The 12,506-nt window shown below is 37.2% G+C and overlaps 1 protein-coding gene across 4 annotated transcripts in view; it reads left to right on the top strand.

The window, feature by feature from the left end:
* The window catches only part of LOC134743093 (GATA-binding factor C-like), a 97,517-nt gene that overhangs the window by 71,953 nt on the left and 13,058 nt on the right, over positions 1-12,506 (top strand). For all 4 annotated transcript variants that reach the window (XM_063676410.1, XM_063676412.1, XM_063676411.1 and 1 more), the window contains one exon: positions 1,449-1,583. In XM_063676410.1, coding sequence (XP_063532480.1) covers positions 1,449-1,583 — 135 coding nt within the window. The remainder of the gene's footprint in view (positions 1-1,448; positions 1,584-12,506) is intronic.

The following is a 12,506-nucleotide window of genomic DNA, read 5'->3' on the forward strand; positions in this document are numbered from 1 at the left end:
ATGGTACTATGGTCCGGCAGTACAGTACATATTTACCTCTACTTACAGCGCAAGACACGGTGTCCTGAATAGTTCCAGTGATGCCTTACGACCTCAATGCTTTTTGTTCGACTGTTCGAATAAAATGACATGACAAATTAATGGATTTATTATGAGTTGGATTGAGCTCGTTTTATTTTCGTGTCCGTTTGGGACGAATGCATTTTTAATTGAGTGAGGCACTTTTGTGGACTGTATAAAACGGCCACCGCATGCCGTGGTGGCGTGGATATTTTTTATTTGATTGACGGGTAGTAATGGGCAGGTGTAAGAGTCGGCGATAGCTACCTCGCTTTTTAGAATCGATGTTGGACTGTTCACTTTTTGTCGGTCGCGTCGTTTTGCGACTCGATTCTGTCATGTTTTATGCTGATTGTTTTAGCCAACATTAATGGGGTACTAAATTTGCGTGTGTCAGTTTACATATTTTCTGTAATGGAACGTTTGCTCCAATAAATCCTGTCTAGAAACGCGGGTGTCGTGTGGTAATAAAATTACTGAGTAGTCAGCGGCTACGGCCGGTGGACTGTGTTTAAGAGTAAATTATGATCAGTGCGGTGTTTTTGCCTAGTTAATAAGCTTACTTGTTTGTTAAGACTTTACTTTAGAAAATGCTTCTCGACAACATATTTTTACGATTGATTTTCATTTCTCTGTGTTAATAGTATAGCGGTCGCTTATGTTAGTGATACCTACCCTTTACTAATACCTACATTCCTTTTGGCCATTGACAGTTATATCTAAGAGGTGAGACGAGAGGATCCAGAAATAGTTTCCTCCACATACATATCCTCCTCCTCCTCCTGGATCTGGATACTGCCTGTATAGGCAGTGGTGTCATATATGAAACAAAACAGATATACCCTATATACATAAGACAATTATACCCTCATAGCATACATTTTTAGAGTTGATGGTACCTATTCAGTATGTAAAATTATTCGAACATTGTGTCTTCTTCGTACTTTATTGAAACATTAACATATTTATCTTGATTAGTGAACATAATCGAATCAAAGTGCTCATATTTTTTATCTTGTGCAATATAAATCCAGGTAGAGTATCCCGTTCGCTTAGGACCATAACGCAATAGCGATTAGCCGCTAGTGCGTTATGGTCCTTAATCTCGTGGACTCATAATAAGCCAGACTAGGGTCTCTAGAACTGTGTCGTTTGCATAATTATTAAATATAACACCATTTGACTTCTGACCCTTATACTGGTGTTCCTAAGCTTCAAGTAACTATGTTGCCAGGCTGAAAAGTGGACCAGCCTACCTGATTGATATTGTCACCAAAGATATAAATGTAAAGTTAATCACGCTCAATAACCTTTACATTGATATATTTTTGTTTTTAGAAAACAAAAAAATAAATACCCTTGTCTAAGTAAGTACCTTGTTGTTTCAGTCGCTACAGAGCGCGGCGCGGCGCGCGGGCACCTCCTGCGCCAACTGCAAGACCACGACGACGACGCTGTGGCGCCGGAACCAGAACGGCGAGCCCGTGTGCAACGCCTGCGGCCTCTACTACAAGCTGCATAATGTGAGTACCTATAACAATAGATTTTTATATTAAAGGAATTTAAAGGAAAAAAATAAAATTCACCGCTTTGGGTAACACTCAAATTTGCGACCATTCGAAACACCGGTCTGATCTCTCTTAACCAACTGAGTTACCGAAGCTGACCAGAAGTGTACGAATCTTTCCAGTCTTTCCTTTCTCGTTGGCTTGCTTTAGGGAGGTGGAGCCTTTTCCATTTTCCTTTAATATAAACATAATATATAGTATCGCTCGCAGACGTATCAGCTTGATAAAAACAATACTGTATATACTCTTTATTTGCACATCTCAGATTAAAAACATACACAAGATTACGTAATAACTGATATTACGTGCACATATGTAACTAGTTGTTTTAACAACCGGAGTTTTAATTGCTACACAGCGATCTTTTAAAGATTTTTTTTTAAAGAAAAGATAAGAAAAAGGAAATAATATGTATAGGTATACATAGGTAGGCAAACCAAGAAAAAGAAAATGGGCAACCTACAGAAGAGCATTCCTTCGCTGATATTGGTCACTAAGTGTGCAGAAGGTTTCAAATTATCCTTACTGTTCGTTTTTTTTTGCATTAGAAAAAAGGTAAACAATTTTGACGTGTCTTTTTATTGAAAAATATTGAAAAACGCTTATAAAAGTAGTTTATATTACTTATGAAAGCAAAAGAATGTAAAAGATCGTATATGATTTATAATTGTAACATATTTTTTGTGACTTATTTGTCAAAAGTGATTTTTAATAAAAAGACACGTCAAGATCGCTTACTTACCTTCTTTCTAATGCTAAAACAAACGAGCTTTATAGCTCGTTTGTCAGATAGGTGTAAATTTTGTCGTCTTTTTTTTCGATCATTATGTATTTTTTTGATTTGATATTTTGTAATAATGTGAATAAATAACAGCTTATGATCATTAGACACCTACTCGTACCCTGAACTTGCTATAGTTACCTAATTTGCAAAACCTTTGATAAATAGTTATTAAATGTCTTTTTTACAGTGATTATTATACCATGTACAGTCGCCATCAGATATATCGGAGCGGTCAAGGTGCTCAGAAATATCTGAACACGCACTCTAGCGCCTTGACAATAGAGGCGTTGTTAGATATTTGTGAGCGCCTTGGCCGTTCCGATATATCTGATGGCGACTGTACCTAGGTTTAAAAGAATTTTATGAGATAAGTGGTAAAATCGTGACTTTTTTAATTTTTTAGATCCTAATAATCAAACGTGCACCTAATGACATGTACCTATCTAAATGGCACGTTATTATTATAACTTTTCATGTAATTAAGTACCTTTAACATTATTAATTATTTTATACGAATTGGGCATGTATCATTACCGTTAATTAAGTGGTCACAAAAGCAATACGTCATTATACTTTTTCACCTGCGCAAAACAGTTCGAAACGTTTATATAATATTTTGTCGTTATTGCTTTTAAAAGTTTAAAGGGACTAATGAGTTAATTCGTGCGGTATTTCTTCAGGTGTCCTATTTCCCAAAGTACTGAAACAGCAAGTCTTGTAAAAGCAAGTTTAGTGTCTATTTGAACATGTTTTATCACTATTACATTTTAAGAGACTTTGTTGAGAATTCATTGAGGCGTATTACTCTCTTTAGGAGCCTTGTCTTCCGAATCACTAACTATAAGCCACTCTTGTAAAAAACGCTTTAAATATTTAATGCTTGTGGGGCATCTGACGTCTAGTATGAAACAAGCTATACAGATTTTTGTTTGCCTCTGGTACTAATATGATACGTTATGTTCTATTTATCGCCCGGTTTAAAAAGACTCAGTCAGTACGTCTATAGCTAGTTAACCCGGGGCCCCCACATGGTCGCTCCCTCGGGATAAGTTGACAGTATCTCGGTGACAGATAACCGGGCAGTCAAGCGCACCCCCGAGCGGCCTAATGTGTCATAAAACCCAATACGATTGTCTCAAATGAATTACGGACGGCGGATAACATCTAATGTTGAATAAATCGGGGATACGTTTTAATTAAAGTTTAGGGGGTCAATGGGAATCAAAGCTCAAGATAACTTTAAATATTGTACCTAATTGAATTGAATTTATAAACAATCTCTGTTCTACCAACTCATTTGCAATGAGAAACTGTCAGACTTACGTCATCATTAATGTTATATTTATATAAAAATATGTCGTTTGCAATGATACTTCCTCACTTTGTTATATTCAAGTCGGCGCAAAGTTAGCTTAGACGGACTCTTATGTGACTCTCATATGGCATTACACCACTAACAATGTTTAAAAACTAATAGATTTAAGTACTCCTAGTTAAAACGCAGTATGCAGTCAAACATGTTATTTAATGTTAAAAACAAAACAGTGATATTAGCATTTATTCTCACGGCTCTACAAACCATAAAAAAAAACAAACGAAAATCGCTCGATTCGAAAGAATATCAAACGGGAGAACGCAACAATGACTAAAATTAACTGTCAAAGGGGCTTTTACGAGGGCACTCGACATTTTTTCTCTCGAAATGTATACGATATTGTAAGTATTGTTGCTTGGTCTAATTATTCGGAAGCTACAATGGCGACGGGAGCTACTTCAGAAGCTGGAATAATGACGGGCGTGCATGGTAGCAGAGGTAGCGTACCGCCTTCTCATACATATTTATACGGCCGTGTCACTCGCAGCACAATTGCGACTATTTTTAATTTGCCACGCTCTGAAACAATTTTTTAGTAGTTATTCATGTTTTGTGCTGTAAAGAAATACCTATCTATGTATTTTTGATTCATGATATCAACTATTGCTCCACAATTTTTTAGGCCACGTTTTTCTGCAGTACAAAAGCTTAGCACAAAAACCCTGGTTTAAAAGTAGACTGGCTCACAGTACTGTTTTGCTTCCATTTATGTCCCGTCTTATTAGCGAACTTAATTAATCCTACCAATAAAACCATCACTGGGAAAACGAATCACAAGTACCTAAATACTCGTACGCACCGTAAATTTACATCGAAATCAAGCATAAATCATTTTTTAAAGGTACAAATTGTCAAACAGCCGTCAAACCCTCACAAAAGCAAAAAGGAACTGAATCGATATTGTCGATTTGCTTAGTAAATTTCCGACACAATGTGTAAATAAATACAGTATAATAAGTGGCCTGAGGCGGATGCCTCGTGATCGATTTCACTCAAAAAATGCAATTCATACAACAAAGCACGAGCGTATTGTGATGCCGGCGTCACCGCTCTGCACCGGCCAAAAGGCTCTTGATACTTTAAAATATGTACAACTTACCTACGTCATAATAATTATTGAAAGTTTAAAAACTTATGAAAAATTACTCGTGGAATCATAAGTTTAAAAAAAATCCTGAAACTGTTTCGTATCATAGTATACGGTATTGGTATATGGTATTAGCAAATAAAAAAGAAAAGCTGTATGTTCAAGCCTTATTCGCCATTGTAAAGATACCTAGAGCAATAACAAATGAAAAGTGGTTCTTGAATTTAGATATTAACTAACCATTCTAATATGTAAGTACCTTTTTTTTAATTAAGAATCACTGCTTAGGATGTTACACTTCAATAACAAAAATTAGCTATTTTTTTGTTTAAATACAAATATTTTCAATACTTCTATGATACGATACTTTTGTAACAGAGAGCTGATACTGATGAGAATAGTTTCTCATGTCTTAAAATATCAAGACTGTTTAATGCAGTATAGTATGGTGCACAAACAATGCACTCAAGTATGTTTACTCCAAATATATCTTTCAAAGGCTCTACGAGCGTGACTACAGTTGTAGCAAGACCCGCGAGCTCTCCAATTGCCCCATACAACTCAAGGACCTTGTTCTTTTGCCCCACTCTTTTGTTATTGTTTTGCAATAACAACATTTATTAGTTGTATACATTTTGTGTTTGATTGATATGGGAATGCGCTGACCGTGAGTCGACTTAACTTTAAGATCCTTATGGGAATGATTATGCAAATTTCAAACGACATATTGACAACGCGATTTTTGAACTCGAAATAAAATGGAATCCTCAGAGTGGTTGACATGACGATGCAGTTTCAGAATAGCTGCCTTGGGAATAAAAACCCTGTAGGTATCAATTGAAAGCGATTGAAAATAAATTATTTATTTGGCCATCCACAATGGGTAATAGGATTACTGTAGGTGCGTGGGTTCGAGTCCCGCACGCCAACCGACCGCAATAAGCCATTACAAAGCTTCGTCCGTCTGTTGAAGTTTTTATAAATTTGTTTATTTAATTTATCACGCTCGTTTATTCGTTACTTCCTCCGACTATACTCGATTAGGTTTTTGTGGTTAGTAACTATTCATTTTTTTGGGGCGACCTTCTTAATCTTTCGATAAAATGCTATTTTAGTTTTTTGTGGGTTCGATTGTTTTCTACATTCATTTTGCGACAGGGTATTTTTTATGTAGGAAGGTACCTACGTATCAGTTTAGGTAAATTAAATACCTAACTACTTCTGATAATAAATGTAGTTTAATATGAATGTAACTACTCTCCAAGATAATAAACAAATTATGTATAACACATGGGACATTTCGTAACTAGCTCGCTGTGTTAAGTGCCTCCCATACAAAAGTATTGGATTACCAACTTGTATTGAGCGCTAGAGAGAGAGCCCATAATAACAGCTCAAATGATACATTTGGAATACAATGGGGCGATCAATTCAATTTTTGAATCGAGAACGCTCTTCTAGCTCTTGCTTTTTAATTTTTTTACTCGTCTAAAGTGCTGTTTTGTTCAGCCAGCATCCGAGGGAATTTGACAGTCACTGTTTTTTCTTGTGTTTTTCTTTTATGCCAGTCGCTCGCACTAAAGGAGCATTAGGTTTTTAATGTTAGGTTATGGATACAAAATAAATCTCTACGCTCGATCGAGTGAGGTATCGATTAATAACACATCGGTGTGGTGTATATTTTGTAAGTGCTATTGAATTTATTTTTTCGGTGCATGTGATTGAAAAATATAACCTTTTAGGAATGGGAATAAGGGGCAAACATTTAACATTCTGAATGAGAGACATAAAATAATGAGCGTTAAAATTTACTCATTACATTACAAACAGACTGGCCGGTAGCCAAACGGCCGGTTGGCTGGGCGTATGTTATAATGACATCAATTTGAATATTCAACATTGAACAGCTATCTCATTTACATAAGTTCGGCCGTTGAATTCGTAGCGATGCAAATATCCTACACTAATTGTGGTGTTCATTGTTCCTGAGTTTTGCGCGCTCGATGGAAAAGTTGCGTTAACTTATAGGTAGGTACTACCATTAATACTGGGATTAACATACAACTCTGTTGCTAAGTCGTGTATTTGAATTATGTTAACTGTATATCGAAAACAAATTGGTTGCATACGCTTATACACAACAAACGCAATGCACAAATATGGCCCAAAAATTAATTATTATAGATATAGTAATAGGTATAATTATACGTATTATAGATATAATAGCTACCTACAGAAATGTACATTCTTACATAAATTGAGAAAGTCCCACAGTAAGCTCAAGAAGGCTTGTGTTGTGGGTACTCAGACAACGATATATATAATATACAAATACTAATTACTAATATACCTACTAATTATAGCGAATTTATTTAAATATATACCATGTATACCTGGTATATGTTTGAATATTGAAATCTATTTCAGTAGCTCTTCGTGGCAAGTCATAATGTCGAAACAGCGATAAAAGTTTTTCTATTAAGAAAACACCTAATTTTGCCAAAAAGCGATCGCGTAAAAACCTTTATAAAAGAAATAAGAGCGGGTGTTCGCGCAGTAGGCCGGAAAGATTTTATCTGTTGGCAATACAGAAAAAATGGCGCCCACCGGAAGTGTCCGAGCGCGGCGCGCGGCGCGTTACTATTTTTTTTTTTCTTTTTGTTTTAAATGGCTTTTTCCCGGCAGCGTTCGGCCGGAAATGCGTTTGCGTTAAGCTGCCCCACATAGCCGAATATGTCCGATTAACTTTATACGCAACTTTGACTCTTCCCTCTACCGTTTAAAAGTACATGTCGTTTGCGTCGGACCCGCGCTGGCGAGCGTAGCGCTAAATAGAATGTTTTTATTCATGAGTCTTAAGCTCCCATTCTGTTTAGTGAGCGATTCCCAGCTGATTTACTGTCTTAGTAATAAATTTTCAGAAAACGGGCGTCGCAATTCTAGAAACTATCAGTCCGAAAGCAATTACAACTGTTTTTAAAATTAGACCTGATTTCTATGGTAGTACCGTAATCGCAACTTTTAGCTAGTTATATATGTTTTGTAGAGTTTTAGGTAACAAATGTATAAGTACTACAAATGTATAGTAGTACGACTGTTTAGTCGACGTCAGAGATATACTTACCCACATATCTACATTTTTTGCCTTATTACAAAGGAGTAAGGTGCAAAAGTGTAAACATATCATTGACGTCGACTGTACATAGCAGGGGGGGCTAGCCAACATCGACAAACGCCAAACGAAAAGTAATATGTATCGGGATGACAGATACTACGAAAATTCACGTGACTACTTCCATACAATTTCGATTGGCATTTTCTATCAACAATTGTTATCATAACTAGGCCTCCAGGTATGAAAAAGTTAGCGATGTTAACTCACTTCACTTTTCTTCACTCTTCCACAACCGTGTCGATTTTTACGGTAAATAATTACAAGTTTATTTCTTTTCATACATAATTTTATGTTTTAAAAATACGAATAAAGCAGCTGCACGTCAATCTGATCGTCCGGGTGATAAGGCTGTGTCCTTGCACAAAACAATTATTGCGCTTAGGTCGGGCGAGATTTCGCAATGCCCACTTTGTCACAAGCTTTTGTCACGAGAAATGGAGATTTAAAGCTTTGATATCGATGCTTGAGAAAAGACCGTTGCGTTCTACATTTATAACAGATTCATGCGGTCGTGATGAAGGCAAGTATAAGGCGCGCTGTTCAAATAGTGCCGTGACTTTATCGCTTAAAACTTTATTTGCTATTTTTTGCAGATTAACTACACGTCCGTTACACGAAGGTGTTACCGCAATTTAACGATTAATATGTACAAACGTAAAAATACAAAAAAAAATTGCTTTAATTGCTTATCAATGCTTGTTTCTGTGTGTGTTCGCTGTAAAGCCGTTTGTAATAAGATTCGATCTAACAAGTATATCGGTTTATCTCAAAGTACCTAGCAACAGCGGGCTACCGCGAGGTAATTAGGCGATTAGACACCGAGCGAGATGATCGCAGATCTGGCTCGCGGCCACGCTATCGGCGCCATCTAGCGTGATCTACGGCCGAGAGGAACACATTAAATCCGTTTCATTGCACTTCATTTTTTTATACTAGAAATAGTTACATCCAAAAAAGCTCAACCTCTCCAAGTAGTCAGATCGGTAATGTCAAGACAAAGCAAAGTAATTAACTCACAGTCTATCAAGCCAGCCAACCTATTAGTGTTATGCGGCTGATTGCGTCCACGAGAGAGTTTGGGCCGTTACCCCTCCGGTACATCTGTAAACATCTTCGAGATAAACATCTGACGTTTGACACAAAGCGCGGTTGCGAGAGATACTATCTCGAACTATCCGAGTGCCCCCTCGCTCCCCTACTTCCTCGAGCCGCGTCTAATTATTTATTTATGTCCGCCTATCATACCATCGATGCGCTCGAGTGCTAAACTTTGCGGAGCTCTGGTTTACATGAATTCAAATTTAGAATTATCATCTAGGTGATCTCCGTGACAGTCCAGAGAGAAATTAGCGCAAAGTATTCTTTCTAAATCTTTACGCTTTTGTGCAAGGGGATTTGCGAGAGGTACATAGTTTCGTCGAGTGCCACTGTTTACTTCTATTCAAAGCTTTCAAATTGAAAGTGCTCATACCCATTGTCCATCTTGCTAACACAAAGATAAAACTCGTTTGTAACAATGTCTAATCCTTCGCAAGTAACAAAAGCTCGCATTAATCCCTTAAGTCCTTGTTTTCTATTTCTGAGATTTTTGCAATCAGCTGGATGGATAAACCGACGAAGCAAAAGTGAAGTAGGTAGGCTTTTGTATTAAGCTTGCCACAAAAATATTTTCGTTTTACACTTAACCGTCAAACGAAAATTATTGTATAAAAAACATTTATGACATCTCACTCGTACAAAGTGGTCGAGTCAAGGTGTAATTTGATTGAAAGCACCAAAAAAGTCTTATAATCATATAATGAGTGGTGGAATAATTACCAAGGGCTTAGAGCAGGTGCGGCAGAGGCGCACGCGCCGCCGCGCCGCCGGCCGCGCAGTGCCCACCAAATGATTGCCTACTGCCACAAAGAAATTAAATAATTTCAAACTAACCCCTTAGGACGTAGACACTAATTTAATCAGCTAATATAATGAAAAGCAATTACGGCTTCTACTTTATTTTGGAATCTTTCAAATCAGTTTATACAGTCTGCATGAGTTTGTAAAAAAACCTGGTTAAATAAAAAGGATAGCTATAGCAAGTAATAACTAGTCGAGAACCATACATACTTAAAAACAAAATCATAAACAGTAAGGATAACACTAGTGAGTTTTATAAGAATTAAGTCTTAACACCAAGGTGTTGGTTAAAATCCAAAGAGAGCAATTGCGCCAAAGGTGCTAAAGCTGATTGCCATGTCATTGCTCGTATGTAGTAATTCTAGCTTATAGTAACCGCGACTGTACTATTGTGTGAGTTCTATACGACTATATTATTGTATTCCACATAGTACATAGTCAAAAGTCTAAAATAAAAATATACTTAGTCACCCGTTGACCACGAACGCTGTAAAGAGTTCGAAACGTCGGGATGTATTATAAATTCAATATACGCGATATAATCCGTTTTCATAGTTTTATTTCATAAAAATATAAACCTGAAATATTGTAGGTAGTCTATATGCATCAAAAAATTAAATACCTAATATGCTCAAGAGTTACAAATGTGATATGATTACTAAAGGGGCCCACTGACTATCAGTCCGCCGGACGATATCGGCCTGTCAGTTGTTCGGAACTGACAAATTTTTGTTCTAACTGACAGGCCGATATCGTCCGGTGGACTGATAGTCATTGGGCCCCTTTAGACTATTTCAACTCCTGTTTTATGAATAGGGTATTTGACTGTATTTAAAATAAATTATTTTACACCATGCATGAAATAAAGCACCAGAAGATTAAAAGAGAAACGTAGACAGCAGTTATTTTTAGACATTTTTTTTTATTTTAACACCCGTATTAAACTATAAACATGCTGGCCCGCAGATTTGCACGATGTACAAATTCAGTCAAAATAACCTTATTTAAGGCATACTGCACATCACTGTACTCGTCAAGTCTGTGGGTCAATTACACGCAGCGGGCTTACAATGCTCTGCGTGTACAGTATAACAACGCATTTAGGGTGCTACTGCGGCTTCCACGATACTGCAGCGCGTCGACTATGTTTGCTGAGGCGCGGACTGATAGCTTCGACGCTATCTGGCGTAAGAAAACGGCCTCGCTCTTAAGTAGGGTACGTGGGAGCAGTAATAGCATCTTAAACATGATAGCTAATAAGCTTGATTGTCCTTTAATGTGGAAACTGTGTCAAAGGACAAAATCTATGTTTATTATTAAGTACTAACGTAGGCTAGGATCAACTAACACTCATTGGACCATTTGTTGTCTTTAATAAAATAATAAAATAAATAAATAAAGAGTAGGTAATTTGATTGTGACGTCACATGCTAGTGTTTCATATAAATTCCATAATAGCAAAATCGTTTTGACAGTTCGAAAAAGAATCTGATTTGACTAAGTAGTAGTCAAATACCCTATTGCAAAATTAGCTTCACTCGTTCAATCAAGTAACAAAGCCGCTTTTGAGCTGTAACTAGTGTAGTGGCGTCAGCATATAAGTTATCGATGTGCGAGAAGCTGTTTTAGTCTGTGTCGATGTCGACAGTTATGAGTGGTCGTTGGCGGGCCGTATGAATTAGTGTAGCATGGTAGCACTGCGAGATTTAGTGCGGACGGCCAGGGTCTAATTGGACCGGGTTCGAGCCCACGGGCGCAAAACATTTAAATTTATTGTTTTCCATAATTGTTTTTGAGATGTGAATTTAGTGATGTCCTGCCACATATACTATCTTCATTACAAATATGTTAGGAAACTATCGTGGAGATATTTGAAGCAAATATTTCACTTCTTGTTAACGTTCACTATGTCAAAATGTCGAGTACAACCTATTAAATTGTAAATTGCTGCATCGACACTTTGTGCAATAAATTAACGGTGGCGACAACTTGTGTAAGGGTGCTATTCCACCTGTCAAATTTCTTTGTCCAATGACATTGCATCTCACTCTTTCATTAAGCAAACTGTGAGACGCAATACACATTGGATAAAGAAATTGGCTTGCTAGAATACGACCCTAACCGAAACCTTAATATTATTTTTCTTGTTTTTTGGTATTGTAGAAATGATAGTGACATGTAAGACCTATTACTTATTATTAAATTAATGTCATATCTTTAATATGGGTTAAGGGAAGTTACGATTAAAGCGTACATTAAACTAAGTACCCAGTCTCACACTGAAAAAAAAGTCTGCTTATTGCAGTTTTTAAGCAGAGTCGCATGCACCCGGAAAGGTGGGCCAAAATGGTTACTGAGTGGGACCCACGGAACACCATACACCGGGCAGGCCGGGGTTCAGGCAGACCGAAAAGGAGATGGCGGGACAACTTGGACGCATTCTACCCCAAATGGTGGGAAAATGCCGATGACAGGGTGGAGTGGAGAAAACGAGGGGAAGCCTTTGTCCAGCAATGGGACACCAAAGTAGGCTATTAAAAAAAACAATACATAGGTAT

The sequence above is a fragment of the Cydia strobilella genome, chromosome 7 (assembly GCF_947568885.1).
Source record: "Cydia strobilella chromosome 7, ilCydStro3.1, whole genome shotgun sequence".
Taxonomy (NCBI): domain Eukaryota; kingdom Metazoa; phylum Arthropoda; class Insecta; order Lepidoptera; family Tortricidae; genus Cydia; species Cydia strobilella.